Source organism: Siphateles boraxobius, unplaced genomic scaffold (genome assembly GCF_051911475.1).
Source record: "Siphateles boraxobius isolate OS27281-9 unplaced genomic scaffold, OSU_SipBor_1 49, whole genome shotgun sequence".
In the NCBI taxonomy this organism is placed as follows: Eukaryota; Metazoa; Chordata; class Actinopteri; order Cypriniformes; family Leuciscidae; genus Siphateles; species Siphateles boraxobius.
Genome location: NW_027509130.1, coordinates 523,626 through 547,127, shown reverse-complemented (window position 1 = coordinate 547,127; position 23,502 = coordinate 523,626). Strand labels below are relative to the sequence as shown.

The 23,502-nt window shown below is 38.3% G+C and overlaps 3 protein-coding genes across 7 annotated transcripts in view; 2 read left to right on the top strand and 1 right to left on the bottom strand.

Annotated features, from left to right (window-relative positions):
• Nucleotides 1-23,502, top strand: part of LOC143711116 (uncharacterized) — a 174,156-nt gene that overhangs the window by 91,841 nt on the left and 58,813 nt on the right. The window lies entirely within an intron of this gene.
• On the top strand, nucleotides 2,042-17,687 carry LOC143711114 (uncharacterized). 2 transcript variants are annotated; one of them, XM_077202444.1, is made up of 2 exons: nucleotides 2,042-2,108; nucleotides 16,290-17,687. In XM_077202444.1, exons 1-2 carry the CDS (start codon nucleotides 2,043-2,045, stop codon nucleotides 17,685-17,687), a joined length of 1,464 nt encoding a protein of 487 aa, XP_077058559.1. In that variant the 5' UTR covers nucleotide 2,042. The 2 variants fall into 2 exon arrangements, with proteins under 2 accessions (XP_077058559.1, XP_077058560.1); XM_077202445.1 differs by lacking the exon at nucleotides 2,042-2,108 and adding an exon at nucleotides 14,301-14,405 and having other exon boundaries at nucleotides 16,276-17,687.
• LOC143711084 (uncharacterized) overlaps nucleotides 21,482-23,502 on the bottom strand; it is a 276,637-nt gene continuing 274,616 nt past the window's right edge. For all 3 annotated transcript variants that reach the window (XM_077202385.1, XM_077202381.1, XM_077202386.1), the window contains 2 exons: nucleotides 21,738-21,831; nucleotides 21,482-21,511 (listed from right to left, as the gene is read on the bottom strand). In XM_077202385.1, coding sequence (XP_077058500.1) covers nucleotides 21,506-21,511; nucleotides 21,738-21,831 — 100 coding nt within the window. In that variant the 3' untranslated portion in view covers nucleotides 21,482-21,505. The remainder of the gene's footprint in view (nucleotides 21,512-21,737; nucleotides 21,832-23,502) is intronic.

Sequence of the window (23,502 nt, the reverse complement as noted above, 5' to 3'; positions counted from 1 at the left end):
CCCAATAAATACTGGAATATTCCCATCAGCTACACAAGCAGACGACGAGCATCAGAGCATTAGGAAGAGCTGAAATCTGTAAAGACTGAGTTTATTAAAGAGGACAGTGAGAACACGAGTGATCCAGAACCTGCAGAATGAAACACACTGAAGATCCTGAAGAACAAAGAGGTTGGTGTTTATTCTTCATTCATTCATGATGCTGAAGAACATTCATGTTAGAAACATTCAAGCACTTTATCACATTTAGATATGCAGTTACACTATGAAATTGTTACACATTTTTCTTGTTTTTATTTTTCAACAAATGGTCAGCAAAGGGAGGTTTATGAAATGTTCATATTGTTTGTCAACATCAGCTGACATTAAATTGTATGCCGGCACACACTGAAATCTTTTTTTTACGTTAGTTCAAAGTTACTGTTAGTTTTGATGTAAAATTGTAATTACCTTGACAAACTACATCATTAAAAAGTTCTAAGACTCAAGATTCAGTATTTGACCACTATTTTATTCTGAAATCTTATAGTCCCAGTAATGTTTAAATCTGATGCCTAATCAGTTATGTAAATGTTAAATCAAGTGAGTCCATGACTCCATACCTTTAATATGAATTACGAGACTCTGCATCCATTGAGAATAAAACTCATGCATGGTCATCATGAAAGTGCTTGACTAAACAATGTCCCTCATCGTTTTTAGTTAGAAGTATTGATATATTATCCTATGTTTACGTCAAGTTTCTATAGAGAGGAGTAATATTTATAAAACATTTTTACCCAAAATGAGGAGATGTGAGCATTGTGGACCACGAAAGATTCTCATGTAATGTTTGTTTCATTCATACTGGAAGCCAGAGGGCGCTCTCGCGCAGAAAGTCCAAGAGTGAGACTCATAGAATCATAAATCATATAGCGATCGCTGCAGCTGAATAACATGCAGAGAGAGAAGCATTAAGGCAATAAACACACGATTGTGACGATTTATATGTTTTATCTGTGTTTTTCAAGCCTTGTTGGCTATTTTATAACAATAGAGTATATTTATGATGCAATGCTAATCTACATATTTTCTTATATAGCCTTATTTTTTGTTCCACATCAGATCACAGAAAGTTATTTAAAACTTTCAACTTATTTTATAAAAGTGAGTATGGAGCAAAACGTGGTTTTAATTGTATAAATTGTCATGTTTTGTTGGTGTGCTAAGCTAAGATGCTAGCTAGTCCTTATGCCCTCACGCTCTGCATTGTCTTTTTCTTACAAACATTTACAGTATAAGCAATAATAATGATTCCAAAATGTAAAAATATACAATCATACTGCACTTTACTGCAAAATTCAGTTCTTTCTCGCATCTAAATTGGCTTGAGCTTGTGTTTCTGATGTCCCACATTCACATGCGTACACTGTAAAAAAAACTAGCAACACTTTATTTCGATAGTCAACTTAAGACATTCTTTTAACAATAAGTAACTTTGCAACTACATGTCAACTAACTGTCATTAGAGTATTAGTAGACTGTCTGCTTGTATAGTCTATTAATACATTACACAACACAGTCTGACTGTATGCACACAGTCTGAAATCAAAATTGGCAGTAAGTTTCTGTAAATTTTACAGCAATTTTTTACAGTGGGAACTCAGTGGAAGGAGAAGTCTAGTGTGACATAAATTAAAGTTTAGTAACAAACTAAATATCAATATAAAAGTTTTTATCAAAATGTGGCAGTATTGTATATTTTAATGATAATATCACGTTAGATTATCGTGTCATTGATCACAATTATTTAATAGTTTTCACTACAGTAAGATAGGATGTGTGCCTATAATGTTTTAAAAATAATAATTGGAAGATCAGTGTACCTCATTCATTAAAAATTTCAGGGACGTATAATTAATTTATAAAAAGGTAAAAATACAAAATGTAAAAAGTTATTACATCAAGGCTAACTTTTATAACTGTTCACTTCATATTTCTCTTTTTTAATTTTTTGATTTGGTGAAAGTGCAATCAAACTTTTTACTTTCATTTCAGACCTGATGGAAGAGAGTGAGGAGAGTGAAGAACTGAGTGAAGTGAAGGAGGAGAGTGAAGAACTGAGTGAAGTGGAGGAGGAGGAACATCATGTCAAACCTGGAGAAAAACCTTTGAGTCACTCAAAGACTAAAAAGACATTTTTAAAGAAAAGAAGAGCAAAAAAATCTTTCACCTGCACTCAGTGTGGGAAGAGTTTCACAAAAAAATGTAATCATGAGCTTCACATGAGAGTTCACACCGGAGAGAAGCCGTTCAAATGTGATCAATGCGGAAAGAGTTTCACATACAAACATCATCTTGATGCGCATAGGAGAGTTCACACTGGAGAAAAGCCGTTCACATGTGATCAATGTGGGAGGAGTTTCACACAATCAGTTCACCTTAAAGGACACATGAGGATCCACACCGGAGAGAAGACGTTCACATGTGATCAGTGTGGGAGGAGTTTCACGCAATCATCACACCTTAAAGGACACATGAAGCTCCACACTGGAGAGAAGCAGTTTACATGTGATCAATGTGGGATGAGTTTCACAAACAAACATAATCTTGAGACTCACATGAGAGTTCATACTGGAGAAAAGCCATTCGCTTGTGATACGTGTGAAAAGAGTTTCCCATACAAAGTAAGTCTTAAGATGCACATGAGAGTTCACACTGGAGAGAGGCCGTTCACATGTGATCAGTGTGGAAAAACATTTCTTTGGTCATCAGTCCTGAAGAAGCACCTGACCGTTCATACGAAGGAGAAGCCACATTCATGTTCTGTGTGTGGAAAGAGTTTTTCACTGCAGCAATCTTTACGAACACATCAGAAAATACACACTGGTGTAAGATATTATATGTGTATTGAGTGTGAGAAGACTTTTATTTCATTGAACGGTTTAAAACTGCACCAAAGGATTCACACTGGAGAAAAACCTTACAAGTGTTCACACTGTGACAAGAGATTCAGTCGTTCAGGACATCTGAAAACTCATGAGAAGATCCACACCGGAGAAAAACCTTACAAGTGTTCACACTGTGACAAGAGATTCAGTGATTCATCATCTCTGAAAAGACATGAGAGGATCCACAGCAGAGAGAAGCCGCACACGTGTGATCAGTTACTACGTTTACATGCAGCCAATAACCCGTTCAAAACCAGGATATTAGCAATAACCCGGTCGCGCACGTCAATATAAACACCGGCAAAACCCTGAATATGCTCATATCCCGGATTTTAAAAACCTGGATATGATACCTGGGGTACCCCTTTTCTAACCCGAATTTTTGGTCATGTAAACGCGTATCGGCATATCCCCATAATGATTTGTGTTCTGCGCATGTTCTATTCGCAAGGAATCTTGGTCTTTTGAGTAGAGGAACTTCTCGGCGCATACAAAAACCTGCTTACAGTATGCCGGAAGTAAACATGGCGAGACGCAGCACAGCATACTTTTGGAGCGAGGTCAGTACCAGCACCAAAGCGCAAACAAAGGCGATCGCTATCTGCCCCGAACTATTCATTATCCGCGTGCTGCTGCTGTTGTTGTCGTCTTTGGATACAGGAAGATGAATCGGAAATGACGCATATTGCGTCTTAAGGTTGTCCGTACGTCCAGACGCTAACCGTGCGTCACCGTTTACATCGGGATTTTGCACTTCCATCTATACACGAGTAACTCTCTCTGCTCACGCATGTAAACGGGTTAATCCTAATGTTTCAGAAACCCAAATAGTGACCTTAACCCGACCATAGCCTGGATATTGGCTGCATGTAAACGTAGTCAGTGTGGAAAGAGTTTCTCTTTTAAAATTCGCCTGAAGACACACATGAAGATCCATATAGTGGAGAAACCACATCAACACAGACTGAGATCACAGTATGTAGTTGATCTTTATGTGCTGAGAAACAGAAGCTGCATACGCGGCAATTACACTGAACTGACTCTGGATTTAGATCGCAATGTTGCATCTTTGATCAACTAGAAAATAAAGCTTTTAAACAAGGTTAATAAGAATCCATTTCAGTGTCAGTAGTGAATTTTTCACAGTTTTCTGTATCCTAGCTGTTTTAAGAAGTGTGTGTGTGTTTCTGTTCTAAAATCTGTGTGCTTTAGATGGGTTTTTCATCTCCATGGAAGAGAAAAGCTGGTCTGATAGCAGACTAGGGTTGTTACGATTCCTCGATTAAAGTGGAATATTAGATTTAAAAAACAATCCTCGATTGCAATTTACCCGTGTCAAGTAACTAGGAAAATACTGGTGTAATACACAGTAGAATCCATGTACCGCATTATTACACCTGTTTATCGTTCAAAGGTGTTTATCGTTTTTTATTGAATGACAACTTTGCAAAAACTATTACTGTACGATTGAATATATACATATCTTTCCCTTTTTTTTAACCAGAACATACCGTGATTTAAATCATATCTTGTAGGAATTCTTAATGCAGGTCTGTTTGTAATTGGGTGGGAGTCTAAATTATAATACACACCTTACATTTTTTTTATTTTTTAAATTTCAATAAAGAGACCAAAAACATAAATAAATAAAATGGAATAAATTAAAATAAAAGAGGGGAAGGGGGTAGCTACTCTGATATTGTTGTAGTTGGTTTCTCAAAAAATGTCAAGAAGGGGGGCCATATTTTGTAAAATTTATTCTCAGATCCCTGGGTGGTGTAACGTATTTTCTCTAAATTCATACAGGACATAATGTCCCTAATCCAATGTGAGTGGGAAGGAGGAGCAGGATATTTCCACTTGAGTAAGATAGCCATACAAGCCAATAAGGAGATAAAGGCCAATACTTTCAGCTTCACTTTAGGCAAGCCCAAAAATGCCAGTAATGGCGCTTTTCCACTGCATGGTACGACTCGGTACGGTTCGGCTCGGCGCGGCACGGTTCGGTTCGCTTCGCTTTTCCACTGCGTGGTACGACTCGGCTCGGTGCGGCACGGTTCGCTTCGCTTTTCCACTGCATGGTACGGTTCGGCTCGGCGCGGCACGGTTCGCTTCGCTTTTCCACTGCGTGGTACGACTCGGTACGGTTCGGCGCGGCACGGTTCGGTTCGCTTCGCTTTTCCACTGCGTGGTACGACTCGGTACGGTTCGGCGCGGCACGGTTCGGTTCGCTTCGCTTTTCCACTGCGTGGTACGACTCGGCTCGGCGCGGCACGGCTCGGTTCGCTTTAGCTCGGTTGCTTTTCCACTGCAGTTAGTACCGCTTCAAAGTGGATGGGATTATGTCTGATCGTTATAGTTTATCCGCTCCTCGGCAACCAACAAGAGGAACGTCTGCACTTCTCGTCCACTGACCACGATTCAGCCATTTCGTTCAGCCACAAGTGAGCTGTGTCGAGGATGTCACAGAAAGTTGTGCAGTCATCATGTCTCCATGAAATCAAGGGGAAAGAAAAGAAAAGAAAACGGAAATAGCAAGGAGAAAAAAAACTTGGCCTGATCACAGACCAGAACATTCATTAAGTACATTTCAAAATAAGTTCCACCTCAAAGATCCAGAATAACATCTAATACACAGTTACAATTACCATTTCATCATGAACTATAATCACATTCGTTTACCTCTGAATCAATAGCTTTCTTACTTATACAGACACGTGGCCAACAATGGTGACGGTGAACTCTGAAATGAACAAATAATAACCATGCGTTTCACTATAACCACTCAAACTGAAGTAATCACATAACCAGTAACACACAGTACAAATATCTTTTTTTCACAGAATTGATTAACTAATTATTTACCTTTGGGATCGATTTTTCTTTTGCTCTCACACAGCTGCACCTCAACTACAGGCGTGTGTGATCAAAAAATGGCGTCGGTGAACAAGTAGAATGTATTCCTCTATTCAGTCGGCTTCTTATTCAGAATGCATCAAATTAATTAAATCTCAACTTTCTCATACTTTTTTCAAAAGAATCCCTCCACGATGTAACCTTAATAAGCTGTGAAACATTTCAATCAAAAGGCTTCTCTGACAGATGTCATTGACTGGATACTTTTGATAGCTGCTAAGGAATCTCTGCATACAATCACCCTATCCGGTCTGACCTCTTCAACCCACTGTAATGCTATGATGATTGCCACTATTTCTGCTGTATATACGGATAGCCTATCTGATACCCAACAGTCTCGCTCTCGTTCTCTTTTTTATTTTTATTTTTTAAATCACATTTGATAAAGATATTAAAGTAGGGTTTCATTTTTTTATTGTTGTTCAAATTCAAAATTGTTTTCAAATATTATTTGTCACTTAATCTTAAACATTTTAATAGTGTATGTTTGTTCCCACCAATCGCTGCACAAGTTAAGGATACGTATGATGACGTAAGCATGTTAGTGCGAGCCCTCCCGGAACCCATAGAGAATGCATTGCAGTGCCTGCAGTTCGAAAAAAAAAAAACATCTTTGAATGTAAGTCTATGGGAACACTCAGCCAGAGTGAAATCGCCCAAAAAGAGGCGGTACTCCACAGAACGTGACATGACGCTGATTGGACTATATCCAGAGGCACAGTGACGGCTAGCGTAACTCTGTGGTGAATGAGATTGTGATTGAAAAAGTCCCTTTCACACTTTAGTGGTGCGTCGCCCAATTGCCCCAATGAAGAAACCGCCCCTGATCCGTAGACAGAAGCTAGAGCAATAGTCTAATGGAATTAGTGGGCTAAAGTCAGTCACACCTCAACTTTCTTCCAAGTAACGCACTGTAACGACTGAGACAAAACAGACAGAATTATTTGGTATATGTACCAAACAATCTTTAAAACTCACTCTGGGATCTGTGGTCCCATCCCCCAGTGAGGGCAAGAAGGTCTTAGTAACCTTGACCACGATCAGATAAGTTTGTTGTATTGCTGTTAAGAATGTGGTCAGGGCCCCTGCCATTAGAACCTACCGACACTAAAACAAACTTTGCTGCATTAATCATAGACGAACAGATCTATAAATGAACCTGCTCCCAAAAAAAAATTGTGTGAATGATTTACTGTTTTGTGTAGTGTCTTTTAATTCTATTAATTTTTCTTTTTGATTCTGTGGATTATTTTGATAAGAACCAACGGTCAATGTAACCTCACCTATACAATATTTGATCTCTATAACTTGGTACTTAGAAGATCGAAATGACTGTGTACATGATATGTCGATAACAACAACATATTAGTATTACCAGAATCTTTCATAGTTTCTTCATCGGCTACCACCCCTCCAGCGGGCACATGCAAATGAGCACCCTTGGAACAAAAAGCTATAAACCAAATTCTCCGGCCTGGAACTTCCACCTTTCTTATTGGCCGAGCCAACCCTAAGAGGTGAGACCTTTCTCAGGCTTTATATTGGATCTACACCCAACATTTGCTCTCTTGACTTCTCAGTACGTCCACGGTGTTGTGCTGTCCTGCGGGGCCTCAGCAGGCCCCAGGACAGCAAGCCTTGACTCACAATCAGCCATGTGCTCATGCAGGAGAAGAGAGGACTCTCTCAACCACAACAGAATACAGGACAACCTCAGCAGTTTTGCACAACATCTTCATTCAACGCAGAAGAAGTCCATCGCAACTCCTACCATTGGCTCTCATAGTCCTCTCTTCCTCTGGCCTCCACTGCTGTTTATTCGGGTTGATGTCTGCATGGACCCCCCACTGCTGTGACCACAGCCTGTTAGGCCTTCACTCTCCCAACAGAGTCGAACTAACCACGCAAGTTCATCAAACCTTCTTCATCCAACGGAGAAGAAAACGATTCCAACTTCAACATTCGACACTCACAGAACCAACAAACGTCAATTTTCTACAACTTAATAAAACTTGTTCACAATATGTATTTGGTTCTGATTCTCTGCTTGCATACGAAGTTTACCTTACGGTCTAGATTGTGACATGCTCTTATCAGTAAAAAAAGCATTTCCCTTCCCTGGAAATTAATATTTTTTTGAATTAATAAACAATTAACGCTGAGTCTCCACGGGACAAACAGGTGGGTTTAAGTAAAAAATAATTTTTACTACATTAAGTTAATTATATTAACTGATCCAAATATTCAGTTATAATAACCAGTTATTATTGATTATTAATATTTCATAGAGCTGATTTGCTACAGCACATTTCATTCATAATATTATAAATACAGGGCTATAGTTCCTGCACAATTTTTTTTTCTGAATTGTGTGAAATTGCTAATAAAATTGCTAATAAAAATAGGTAATACAAAGTGATTATGTGGTCAGCACCAAGGTGAAGTGGTTTAGTCTTGACTTCTGGTCGTGACTCGTGAGTGACAGTGTTGGGGTGGGATGGGAAATCTGTTGATTGTCGAATGCCAAATAAACACAGAGATGGACAGGAAAAGGTCAAAGCCATCAGGTGCCCGATGTAGAAAAAAAAAAAGAAACGAGAAACTCGGAGAAACGAGTAAAATATAAAGGTATGCAACTATGTTCTCTCTGTATGATTACGGAATTCATGTCATGAATGAAGGGCAAATGTTAATTGGTGGGTATAACTCTTACGTTTGTTAGCCTTTTTGCTATGATGCTTGTTATGCTTATACAACAATAATTAGGTTTTAACTCAACAAACAAAAGATCTAATTTCACCATAATATTGTGCTTTGCAACAAAACTGTTACAAGTTCAGTTTTTATTTATTTCCATCAGTTGGGTTAACGTTGGATCCTGTAATTAGCCAACTGAATCTATATTTGCTACAACTCTATTTTGTGCTATTTATTCTATATTTTATTTGTACATTATTCTTAATATTTTATATTATTGTCAATCTCTGCTCTTGTTACATTTTTTATATATCTGATAGTACAGTATATATTTTTGGGCACATTTATGTATATAGTGTATATTTATTTAAGGTCTGATAACTTATACTGTCATATTTTGTGCATGATTGTGTTCATTGTCTTTTGGCAATGTTGGAGGTGGTGAAAAAAAGTGTGTTTCCTGTTGTAATTGCAATAGTTAAATAACTGGATTCTCTTAAGTGTGTTTTTCAAATGTTCTAATGAAGGATTTGTGCAATTGAGAAATATAATTTTCTCTTTCACTTATGTGTTATAATAAAATATAACTGTTGTAACAGAATTTTGTTTGTTTTTTGGGGGCGGGGGGTGTTTATACGTTTCGCTGTAGTAAAAGTCTTCTCACACTCATATGTACTCTCTTACACCAGTAAGAGTTTTCTGATGTTCATGTAAAGTTTGCAGCAGTGAAAAACTCTTTCCACACACAGAACATGAATGTGGCTTCTCCTTCGTATGAACTGTCAGGTGCTTCTTCAGGGTTGATGCCCTAAGAAATGTTTTAGCCTTTCTTTGCATGTGAAACTCTTTCCACACTGAGTGCAGGTGAAAGATTTCTTGTCTTTAAAAATGTCGTTTTAGTCTTTGAGTGACTGAAAAGTGTGTCTCCAGGTTTAACATGATGTTCCTCCTCCACTTCACTCAGTTCTTCACTCTCCTCCTTCACTTCCATCAGTTCTTCTCTCTCCTCCTTCACTTCACTCAGTTCTTCACTCTCCTCCTTCACTTCACTCAGTTCTTCTCTCTCCTCCTTCACTTCACTCAGTTCTTCACTCTCCTCCTTCACTTCACTCAGTTCTTCACTCTCCTCCTTCACTTCCATCAGTTCTTCTCTCTCCTCCTCCACTTCACTCAGTTCTTCACTCTCCTCCTTCACTTCACTCAGTTCTTCACTCTCCTCCTTCACTTCACTCAGTTCTTCTCTCTCCTCCTCCACTTCACTCAGTTCTTCACTCTCCTCCTTCACTTCCATCAGTTCTTCACTCTCCTCCTCCACTTCACTCAGTTCTTCACTCTCCTCCTCCACTTCACTCAGTTCTTCACTCTCCTCCTCCACTTCACTCAGTTCTTCACTCTCCTCCTCCACTTCACTCAGTTCTTCACTCTCCTCCTCCACTTCACTCAGTTCTTCACTCTCCCCCTTCACTTCACTCAGTTCTTCTCTCTCCTCCTCCACTTCACTCAGTTCTTCACTCTCCTCCTTCACTTCCATCAGTTCTTCACTCTCCTCCTCCACTTCACTCAGTTCTTCACTCTCCTCCTCCACTTCACTCAGTTCTTCACTCTCCTCCTCCACTTCACTCAGTTCTTCACTCTCCTCCTCCACTTCACTCAGTTCTTCACTCTCCTCCTCCACTTCACTCAGTTCTTCACTCTCCTCCTTCACTTCACTCAGTTCTTCACTCTCCCCCTTCACTTCACTCAGTTCTTCACTCTCCTCCTTCACTTCACTCAGTTCTTCACTCTCCCCCTTCACTTCACTCAGTTCTTCACTCTCCTCCTTCACTTCACTCAGTTCTTCTCTCTCCTCCTTCACTTCACTCAGTTCTTCACTCTCCCCCTTCACTTCACTCAGTTCTTCACTCTCCTCCTTCACTTCACTCAGTTCTTCACTCTCCCCCTTCACTTCACTCAGTTCTTCACTCTCCTCCTCCACTTCACTCAGTTCTTCACTCTCCTCCTTCACTTCCATCAGTTCTTCTCTCTCCTCCTCCACTTCACTCAGTTCTTCACTCTCCTCCTCCACTTCACTCAGTTCTTCTCTCTCCTCCTCCACTTCACTCAGTTCTTCACTCTCCTCCTCCACTTCACTCAGTTCTTCACTCTCCTCCTTCACTTCACTCAGTTCTTCACTCTCCTCCTTCACTTCACTCAGTTCTTCACTCTCCTCCTCCACTTCACTCAGTTCTTCTCTCTCCTCCTCCACTTCACTCAGTTCTTCACTCTCCTCCTCCACTTCACTCAGTTCTTCACTCTCCTCCTTCACTTCCACCAGGTCTGAAATGAAAGAAAAAATAATCAATATAATTTTTAGAACATCAAAATTCCACAAGAGAAATATGAAGTGAAAGGACGTAAAAGTGAGCCCGTAATCTTTTAGATGAACTTTTATAAATTATTTATGTATGTCGTTGAAAATCTTCTAGCTTTTAAAAATAAACTAAGACTCTTAGCTATTTCAAACTTAATAGGCTTTCTCAAGCGAATTCTTTTTACCTAGTAAGTATTTATCTGTTATCAAGTTTTTTTTCTAGTTGTTTTTTAAAAAAAGATGCAATAAAGTGTGACGTAAATTCATAACCATTGCAGAAATGTGCTTGCTGTCTAGACTGACAACAGCTTTAACTAGTTTTAAATTAACATTTTTATAAGTATTATCTGTGTCCTACATGTTTCACTCATCCCTGTTACTTCTGATATGATTTTCCTCCTTCCTTAAAACCAGAGCATTTTTGAAAATTGTGACACCCAGGAAGTGACATCATCTGGGCTCTTTCTACAGCATGATGGGAGGACAAATAATTATTATTTTCAAATATATGCATTTATAGTGTTTCCTCACGTTTTACCACTGATTTTTAGTGACAGTCGATATGCATGGGCCACTGGCGATGACAGTTCCCTATGGGGTGAGAATTGTTGCATTATTCCAGATAAATAGATTATGATCCACAAATAAATGTAAAGAGATTCACAAAAATATATCAAATTCACAAATAAATAGATTAAGATCCACAAATAAATGTAAAGAGTTTCACAAAAAAATTATAAAACTCACAAATAAATAAAATGAGATTTGCAAATAAAAAAATATATTTACAAATGTGTTTTATGCCACAAACACAACTCTGCCTGACATTTATTTGTGAACCGCTTTCTGTGCATTTGTAAATCCCCTCACACATTTGTGGATTGTGAAACACTTCTAGCGTCGACGCGCAGACAAATCCACAAATAAGTGACTCCACCCACCGTTTACTCCAGCCAATCAGCAAACGGCCACATTGAGCTGACCAATCGTAGCACATTCTCGCTACAACCAATCACGTACGGCTTTACAATCAGAGTGGTTTTGCCCTGAAATATAATGAGACAAACAGCACTTGGATGTAATTGTGTTATGAGGGTGAGTAAATACTGACAGAATTTTCATTTTTGGGTGAACTATCCCTTTAATCTAAATGTGCAGAAGTGATTGAATCTTTCTAACACGAATGTTCTTCAGCATCATGAATGAATGAAGAATAAACACCAATCTCTTTGTTCTTCAGGATCTTCAGTGTGTTTCATTCTGCAGGTTCTGGATCACTCGTGTTCTCACTGTCCTCTTTAATAAACTCAGTCTTTGCAGATTTCAGCTCTTCCTGATGCATTGCTGCTTGTCTTCACTTGTAGCTGATGGGAATATTCCAGCATTTATAGGGGAAACACAGTGGGAGGAGCTTCACTGATGATGTGAGTGCTGTAGGAGGAACTTCACTGATGATGTGAGTGCTGTAGGAGGAACTTCACTGATGATGTTCCTGTTGTGGGAGGAGCTTCGTTGATGTAAACTGCAGTGGGCGGGGCTTCGCTGGCTGAACTGCAGATTGATCAGAGGAGCTGATCTGCCAAAATAAAAAAATGAATTATTAATGTATGTTTTTTTTATAGGGTCAAATGCCAAATATGCATCAAATTCAATTTACAAAAGTGATTACATACATAGAAAACCCATTAAATGCAAGTGTCTATTTTAATGTTAAAAACTTTTGTGAAAATAAAATGTAAAAATATAGGTGAAATAATGTCCCACCGTCATTCAGCGTAACATAAATATTTATGAGAAATTAAAAAAAAAAAACATTTATTTTGACCTGTACTTAATAAAATATATAGGATCATACTAAATTTCATTATATTTTAAATGATTAAAATCTTCTTGCTGACAAATGGGTAAAACCTATGGTTTGAAGGATAGTGGCAAATTGTAAAAAAAAAAAAATTACAATTAATATTTTTGGGCTGCACTATGATCCTTAAATACAGTGTTTGAATATGTTATCAAATTATTATTGTTCTAAATATGCCTGATTTTTTTTTTTTTTTTTTTTGCTATGTAAACCACTTTTTTTATTTGACCCATATACTAATTGTCTGTCTATCGTCACACATTTTTATTTTTAATTCTAACTGTTATATCTAGAAAAGTAGTAAAGAACTGTAAGAAAAAACTGTTGAAAGTATAAACACAAAGAAATAAATGTATATATTTGTAAGCAACTTATCCCCTCAGTCTGCTGACACCAGTGAAATGAGCTTCAAGTGTCAATTTACAGGAGATCTGAAGACATCAGCATAATAAATGAGGTGAAAACAGGAACTATTGACATGAAATAAAGAGTGTTTTCAGCAGATCTGTTAATATTGATGAGCCTCAGACTATCAACACTCATTCAACAAGACATTCAGGATCATCAGCAGATCATCTCACTTTATTCTGAGTGTTTGCTGATAGAAACACATTATTTGCTTTCAACTGTTTTTCTTTTATACACTGTCAACACTTTTTAGTAAACTTTAGTAATGTCTTAACTTAATTGTTAAAATCTAGTAACCTGTTCTAATCACATACTATGCTTTGTGTACTCAGAAAACCCAAGTTAAGATTAATTGATTGGTTTGAGTGTGGCTTTTGTGGCGGGGAAATTCTTAATAGACTTTTCACTAATTTCCTCCACTTCTGCAGGAATCTATAACTTCTTAGATCTATCTATATTACAATAAAAAAGCATCATTGTTTTAGAATTAACAATAATATAATTTAGGAATTAGCATCAGTTACCTATATTGCCTTATTTTTGCTAAGCAAATTTAAAGCGAAAACCTATAATTAAGTCAATAATCAGTTAGTTTAATGTCAATTCTAGTTAACACACTCTATAATATTTACTAAGCTTACTTAAGATTTAATAGTAAGATTACTTGAGTAATTCCATTTAACTAACACTGTTATAATGTGTTCTGCAAACATCTTAAATACTATTATTCTCAACATTGTTTTAATCTTCCATTTTAAGATATGGAGACTTAAAAAAATATGTGCAATCAGTTTCCACATTTTCTTCAAGTAAAGTGAAATAGGAATAGTGTGTGACATAAAAGAGAGACATAAATGCTTATAAGTGTCATTAATTACAAAAAGAAACACTATGTAACATATATTTTTAGTATTTTGGCAGATCAGCTCCTCCCACAGCAATCACATGGTCAGTGAAGCTCCTCCCACATCAGTAAAGTGGTCAGTGAAGATCCTCCCACATCAGTCACATGGTCAGTGAAGCTCCTCCCACATCAGTAAAGTGGTCAGTGAAGATCCTCCTACTGTAATTCCCCAATAAATACTGGAATATTCCCATCAGCTACACAAGCAGACGACGAGCAGCAATGCATCAGGAAGAGCTGAAATCTGTAAAGACTGAGTTTATTAAAGAGGACAGTGAGAACACGAGTGATCCAGAACCTGCAGAATGAAACACACTGAAGATCCTGAAGAACAAAGAGGTTGGTGTTTATTCTTCATTCATTCATGATGCTGAAGAACATTCATGTTAGAAACATTCAAGCACTTTATCACATTTAGATATGCAGTTACACTATGAAATTGTTACACATTTTTCTTGTTTTTATTTTTCAACAAATGGTCAGCAAAGGGAGGTTTATGAAATGTTCATATTGTTTGTCAACATCAGCTGACATTAAATTGTATGCCGGCACACACTGAAATCTTTTTTTTACGTTAGTTCAAAGTTACTGTTAGTTTTGATGTAAAATTGTAATTACCTTGACAAACTACATCATTAAAAAGTTCTAAGACTCAAGATTCAGTATTTGACCACTATTTTATTCTGAAATCTTATAGTCCCAGTAATGTTTAAATCTGATGCCTAATCAGTTATGTAAATGTTAAATCAAGTGAGTCCATGACTCCATACCTTTAATATGAATTACGAGACTCTGCATCCATTGAGAATAAAACTCATGCATGGTCATCATGAAAGTGCTTGACTAAACAATGTCCCTCATCGTTTTTAGTTAGAAGTATTGATATATTATCCTATGTTTACGTCAAGTTTCTATAGAGAGGAGTAATATTTATAAAACATTTTTACCCAAAATGAGGAGATGTGAGCATTGTGGACCACGAAAGATTCTCATGTAATGTTTGTTTCATTCATACTGGAAGCCAGAGGGCGCTCTCGCGCAGAAAGTCCAAGAGTGAGACTCATAGAATCATAAATCATATAGCGATCGCTGCAGCTGAATAACATGCAGAGAGAGAAGCATTAAGGCAATAAACACACGATTGTGACGATTTATATGTTTTATCTGTGTTTTTCAAGCCTTGTTGGCTATTTTATAACAATAGAGTATATTTATGATGCAATGCTAATCTACATATTTTCTTATATAGCCTTATTTTTTGTTCCACATCAGATCACAGAAAGTTATTTAAAACTTTCAACTTATTTTATAAAAGTGAGTATGGAGCAAAACGTGGTTTTAATCGTATAAATTGTCATGTTTTGTTGGTGTGCTAAGCTAAGATGCTAGCTAGTCCTTTTGCCCTCACGCTCTGTATTTGTCTTTTTCTTACAAACATTTACAGTATAAGCAATAATAATGATTCCAAAATGTAAAAATATACAATCATACTGCACTTTACTGCAAAATTCAGTTCTTTCTCGCATCTAAATTGGCTTGAGCTTGTGTTTCTGATGTCCCACATTCACATACGTACACTGTAAAAAAAAACTAGCAACACTTTATTTCGATAGTCAACTTTAGACATTCTTTTAACAATAAGTAACTTTGCAACTACATGTCAACTAACTGTCATTAGAGTATTAGTAGACTGTCTGCTTGTATAGTCTATGAATACATTACACAACACAGTCTGACTGTATGCACACAGTCTGAAAACAAAATTGGCAGTAAGTTTCTGTAAATTTTACAGCAATTTTTTACAGTGGGAACTCAGTGGAAGGAGAAGTCTAGTGTGACATAAATTAAAGTTTAGTAACATAAACTAAATATCAATATAAAAGTTTTTATCAAAATGTGGCAGTATTGTATATTTTAATGATAATATCACGTTAGATTATCGTGTCATTGGTCACATTTATTTAATAGTTTTCACTACAGTAAGATATGATGTGTGCCTATAATGTTTTAAAAATAATAATTGGAAGATCAGTGTACCTCATTCATTAAAAATTTCAGGGACGTATAATTAATTTATAAAAAGGTAAAAATACAAAATGTAAAAAGTTATTACATCAAGGCTAACTTTTATAACTGTTCACTTCATATTTCTCTTTTTTAATTTTTTGATTTGGTGAAAGTGCAATCAAACTTTTTACTTTCATTTCAGACCTGATGGAAGAGAGTGAGGAGAGTGAAGAACTGAGTGAAGTGGAGGAGAAACATGTCAAACCTGGAGAAAAACCTTTGAGTCACTCAAAGACTAAAAAGACATTTTTAAAGAAAAGAAGAGCAAAAAAATCTTTCACCTGCACTCAGTGTGGGAAGAGTTTCACAAAAAAATGTAATCATGAGCTTCACATGAGAGTTCACACTGGAGAGAAGCCGTTCACATGTGATCAATGCGGAAAGAGTTTCACATACAAACATCATCTTGATGCGCATAGGAGAGTTCACACTGGAGAAAAGCCGTTCACATGTGATCAATGTGGAAAGAGTTTCAAGCAATCATCCTCCCTTAAACAACACATGAAGATTCACACCGGAGAGAAGCCGTTCAAATGTGATCAATGTGGAAAGAGTTTCACATACAAACATCATCTTGATGCGCATAGGAGAGTTCACACTGGAGAAAAGCCGTTCACATGTGATCAATGTGGGAGGAGTTTCACACAATCAGTTCACCTTAAAGGACACATGAGGATCCACACCGGAGAGAAGCCGTTCACATGTGATCAATGTGGAAAGAGTTTCACATACAAACATCATCTTGATGCGCATAGGAGAGTTCACACTGGAGAAAAGCCGTTCACATGTGATCAATGTGGGAGGAGTTTCACACAATCAGTTCACCTTAAAGGACACATGAGGATCCACACCGGAGAGAAGACGTTCACATGTGATCAGTGTGGGAGGAGTTTCACGCAATCATCACACCTTAAAGGACACATGAAGCTCCACACTGGAGAGAAGCAGTTTACATGTGATCAATGTGGGATGAGTTTCACAAACAAACATAATCTTGAGACTCACATGAGAGTTCATACTGGAGAAAAGCCATTCGCTTGTGATACGTGTGAAAAGAGTTTCCCATACAAAGTAAGTCTTAAGATGCACATGAGAGTTCACACTGGAGAGAGGCCGTTCACATGTGATCAGTGTGGAAAAACATTTCTTTGGTCATCAGTCCTGAAGAAGCACCTGACCGTTCATACGAAGGAGAAGCCACATTCATGTTCTGTGTGTGGAAAGAGTTTTTCACTGCAGCAATCTTTACGAACACATCAGAAAATACACACTGGTGTAAGATATTATATGTGTATTGAGTGTGAGAAGACTTTTATTTCATTGAACGGTTTAAAACTGCACCAAAGGATTCACACTGGAGAAAAACCTTACAAGTGTTCACACTGTGACAAGAGATTCAGTCGTTCAGGACATCTGAAAACTCATGAGAAGATCCACACCGGAGAAAAACCTTGCAAGTGTTCACACTGTGACAAGAGATTCAGTGATTCATCATCTCTGAAAAGACATGAGAGGATCCACAGCAGAGAGAAGCAGCACACGTTTGATCAGTGACTACGTTTATATGCAGCCAATAACCCATTCAAAACCGGGATATTAGCAATAATCATATCATATCAAGCATATCCCCATAATGATTTGTGTTCTGCGCATGTTCTATTCGCAAGGAATCTTGGTCTTTTGAGTAGAGGAACTTCTCGCCGCATACAAAAACGTGCTTGCAGTATACCGGAAGTAAACATGGCGAGACGCAGCACAGCATACTTTTGGAGCGAGGTCAGTACCAGCACCAAAGCGCAAACAAAGGCGATCGCTATCTGCCCCGAACTATTCATTATCCGCGTGCTGCTGCTGTTGTTGTCGTCTTTGGATACAGGAAGATGAATCGGAAATGACGCATATTGCGTCTTAAGGTTGTCCGTACGTCCAGACGCTAACCGTGCGTCACCGTTTACATCGGGATTTTGCACTTCCATCTATACACGAGTAACTCTCTCTGCTCACGCATGTAAACGGGTTATTCCTAATGTTTCAGAAACCCAAATAGTGACCTTAACCCGACCATAGCCTGGATATTGGCTGCATGTAAACGTAGTCAGTGTGGAAAGAGTTTCTCTTTTAAAAGTCGCCTGAAGACACACATGAAGATCCATATAGTGGAGAAACCACATCAACACAGACTGAGATCACAGTATGTAGTTCATCTTTATGTGCTGAGAAACAGAAGCTGCATACGCGGCAATTACACTGAACTGACTCTGGATTTAGATCGCAATGTTGCATCTTTGATCAACTAGAAAATAAAGCTTTTAAACAAGGTTAATAAGAATCCATTTCAGTGTCAGTAGTGAATTTTTCACAGTTTTCTGTATCCTAGCTGCTTTAAGAAGTGTGTGTGTGTTTCTGTTCTAAAATCTGTGTGCTTTAGATGGGTTTTTCATCTCCATGGAAGAGAAGAGCTGGTCTGATAGCAGACTAGGGTTGTTACGATTCCTCGATTAAAGTGGAATATTAGATTTAAAAAACAATCCTCGATTGCAATTTACCCGTGTCAAGTAACTAGGAAAATACTGGTGTAATACACAGTAGAATCCATGTACCGCATTATTACACCTGTTTATCGTTCAAAGGTGTTTATCGTTTTTTATTGAATGACAACTTTGCAAAAACTATTACTGTACGATTGAATATATACATATTTTTCCCTTTTTTTTTTAACCAGAACATACCGTGATTTAAATCATATCTTGTAGGAATTCTTAATGCAGGTCTGTTTGTAATTGGGTGGGAGTCTAAATTATAATACACACCTTACATTTTTTTTATTTTTTAAATTTCAATAAAGAGACCAAAAACATAAATAAAATGGAATAAATTAAAATAAAAGAGGGGAAGGGGGTAGCTACTCTGATATTGTTGTAGTTGGTTTCTCAAAAAATGTCAAGAAGGGGGGCCATATTTTGTAAAATTTATTCTCAGATCCCTGGGTGGTGTAACGTATTTTCTCTAAATTCATACAGGACATAATGTCCCTAATCCAATGTGAGTGGGAAGGAGGAGCAGGATATTTCCACTTGAGTAAGATAGCCATACAAGCCAATAAGGAGATAAAGGCCAATACTTTCAGCTTCACTTTAGGCAAGCCCAAAAATGCCAGTAATGGCGCTTTTCCACTGCATGGTACGGCTCGGTACGGTTCGGCTCGGCGCAGCACGGTTCGGTTCGCTTCGCTTTTCCACTGCGTGGTACGACTCGGCTCGGCGCGGCACGGCTCGGTTCGCTTTAGCTCGGTTGCTTTTCCACTGCAGTTAGTACCGCTTCAAAGTGGGTGGGATTATGTCTGATCGTTATAGTTTATCCGCTCCTCGGCAACCAACAAGAGGAACGTCTGTGCTTCTCGTCCACAGACCACGATTCAGCCATTTCGTTTTCGGAAGTTTTTTTTTTATTCAAGCAAGTCAAGCAAGTAGTTTTAAAACATTGGAGGCTGTTACTGGCTATTTAAATCTAGCGGGTTTGATATCTTGCAAATACAATGACGCTGGTAGTGACGATTCTGTCTGTCTGACCAATCAGTGATCTACAGTGCTTCCACGTCACATTTTAGTATCGGTACGGTACGCTTGGAACCTCAACAGAGGTGGTACTATTTATAGCGAGCTGAAGCGAGCCGTACCGTACCGTACCATGCAGTGGAAAAGCGCCACAAGTGAGCTGTGCCGAGCCGAACCGTACCGTACCATGTAGTGGAAAAGCGCCAAAGCGTGCCGTACCGAACCGAACCGTACCGTACCATGCAGTGGAAAAGCGCCATAAAAGGGTTTGGCTCAATTTGATGGTGAAGTACTGCAGAAATCGTTTGAAAGACTGATGTTCAGAACTCATTCAAGGTGGGACACGTCCAGTACATGTGAAAGAGTGACACAGGTGCGCTCTTACAGTTATCACAGGTCGGGTCCACATCAGGGAACATACAAGCTTGTTTGGTTTTAGATATGTGGATACAATGTACTACTTTAAATTGCACAAGAGCATGTCGGGCGTACATGGAGGTAGAGTGTATCCGATCCCGGACTGAAATCCCGGACTGATCTGTGAAGGCAGAACCTAGGTCCTGCTCCCACATGGTGCTTATAGCTGCTATTGAGGGGCTATGCGATTTCGAAATAAGGTTGTAAATGTAAATAATCCTCAGTTATTTGAATTAGTTTTGGGCATTGATATATTATTCTGATATTATCATAATTCTATATTTCTTAATATTAGTTCTGTATTCTTAATATTTGTTTATTATATTTTGGAAGTTTGCTTTGCAATCTTATTTATTTAACCTATAGTGACCTTTATTTTGAAAGGAGGAGAACAAAACAGAGCAACATCTCAAAGAAGTGTTTGGAGAACAAATACTAAAATACACCATGATCCTCTTTACTTGTAAAGATCAATGAGAGAAGAAAACAATTGAGTAGTATCAAGAGGAAGGTGATCCAGATCTAAAAAAAACTTGTTGACAGTTGTGGAAATCGATTCTTCTGTCTGGACAACGAGACTGCCAGTTCCCCACAGATGTCTTGGCAATGATGAGAAATGATGTCTTGGCAGATTAAATTTAGCAGACAACTGTTCAAAAGAACGAAGTGACGAACCCTCAAATATATCTTTCAGCCTCACAATACCTAAAGAATTCCAGAGGGTAAACCCAGAGTCATCAGTACCAGGAAGAAAATCTGGATTATTTTGAATTGGTGTCAGAGCTGATGTCAAATTTAACCTACCCTATAGCTTGCGCGACTGTGCCCAAGCTTTAAGAGAGTTCAGTACAATTGGGCTATCATATAGAACTTTTAACTTTTTAGGATTGACAACAAACAAAAGATTCTGAAGAGGGGCACAGAGATTGTGAGGCTTCAATATCAAGCCAAATAGAACCTGGATCATTCTTCAACCAATCCGCCACAAAACGAAGCTGACACGCCAGCTGATACAATCTGATATTGGGGACATCTAGACCACCCTTATGACTAGGGAGCTGTAGTTTGCTCATTCCTTTTAGTCCATATAAAACAAGAAAGCCATCAATTAAGCTCCTTAATAACTTTGCTAGGAAGTAAAATAGGCAGCATCATTAAAGGGTACATTAAACGAGGTAAAATTTTCATTTTGACTATAGCAATTCTTCCCAAAAAAGATATGGGAAGAGCATTCCACCTCTGCAAATCATTATTATTATTATTTTTCAAAAGAGGAGCAAAGTTACTTTTGAAGGCTCATGTGAATCTTCACACTTGATTTACATCTGAAGCGTTTTTTTACACTGAGGACAGGAGAAACTGTCCTGAAAACTTCTGTTTTTCCTTTCTTGTTCACGTCCATCAGGTCTAAAAGAAACATTTCATCAACTGAGATTTCAAATGAGAGTAAAATGTGAAATGAAAAGTGAAACTTAAAGTCAAGATCACTGATGAGTTCAATAAGTTCAATATGTTATGGAGATGTTATAAATCACTAGTTTGGTCAGGAAACAATGAAACGATGTAAATCTTGTGAGAATCAGCATGTTATTTATCATGATGAATGAATGAGGAATCAAGAATAAACACCAACCTCTTTGTTCTTCAGTATCATGATGTTTCGTTCTGCAGGTTCTGGATCACTGGCGTTCTCGCTGTCCTCTCCTTCCAGATGCTTTCTGGTAGCCCTGCCAGAAACAAACAAGTTTCATTTCTTATAGGCATGGTTTGAGATTAATAAATATTTCAGATTCTACAATAAATACTAAGATTAATCACATATTTAACAAATGAATTTGAATTCGGACAAGCCACCATCACCTATCTAGAAAAGGAGGTAGGACATGTTCGTCCTGTGGAAGCTAAGACGCCTCCGCTTTCTTCCAATTGGCGGACACCAGCAAACCATAAAAGGAAGACGCTGACACGGATCGAGAGAACTGCTTGTTCATTGTCTGTTACTATTCTATGGGGGATAGTGATTAAGAGGCGTTGTTAATTCTGTGTGATGTGGGTTACCATTTTGTGTTGTATGTTCACAAGTGTCCTGTCTACCTAAACGACCCTTTTCCATCTCCCTTCAATACAATGGGGAGGGAAGGAGAGGAAAGGTAAGAATACCATGTGATATACATTGAGCATCCCTCAGTGAGTTATTGTGTTAGACAGCATCATCTGCTGTATTTTTGTTTGGATTTAGTGAGGTTAGTATATATTAAGGTATCTTCGGATACTGAAAATTTTCTTTTCCTTTTTAGTTAGTTTAGTACTGGATTATGAGTTAGAGGGATATGTTTTGATGATTTATTTTATATGATTCCCCTCCTAATTCCCTTATTTTTTTCCCCTGCCAGGGTATCTTTTTGTCATTTTCTTTTTTACAAATATCATTGCAAGTTGTCTTGGTTTATGAATTTTCCCACTGTATTATTGTAAATAAACACTTTTTGATTGCCTTTAAAGCTGTTGTCTCAGTTTCTTGCATTGACGTCAGTCTGAAGTCAAACTTCGACAGTTAATGTTATTCCCTATACCCCTTAAAGGACAATTCTGTCATGGTCGGTAAAAGAACAGGAAGCAATAGCAGTTACTCAGTATTTATTTGAAGGACAACAGTACAGGAAAAGACACGGGTGTGGACAGGTAACGCAGGGACTTCGACGGTCAAGGTGCGGTGAATCCTCGTGAAGTGCCCAAGACGAGACGAAACAATCCAACACCGAGTTGACGAATCCACAGGAACACAAGGACGGGGAAAACTGGAACCAGACGCGAACACCGACACCCAAGACATACAACAACGATCTGACAAAGGGAATGAGACAACGGTGAGTATATAAAGAGTGAGGAAGATTGACTGCAGCTGGTGATGAATGATGATTTTCAGCTGGAGCGGATCAAGGAATGACAACACATTCACGCCCACTACACACGTGCTTTCATACCACAACATAAACACGAGACAAGAAGGAACATTGGATCTGAATACCGTGACAGTACCCCTCTCCTAAGAACGTCTCCTGGCGTTCTCAGACCTCCTTACCTGACGATTGTAATCATCGATCAAGGAGTGATCCAGAATGTCTCTGGCAGGTACCCAACTTCTCTCCTCCGGACCGTAACCTTCCCAGTCCACCAAGTACTGGAATCCGCGCCCCCTCCGCCTAGAATCCAGAATACGATCTACCGAATAGGTGGTCTCCCCATCTACGAGACGCGGCGGGGGGGGGAACCGGGACAGGCGGATTAATGCAAGAACGAAACACGGGTTTAATTTTGGAAACGTGAAATGCGGGGTGAATTCTCCTGTACGCAGGAGGTAAACTAAGGCGGACTGTCACCGGACTAATGATCTTGGT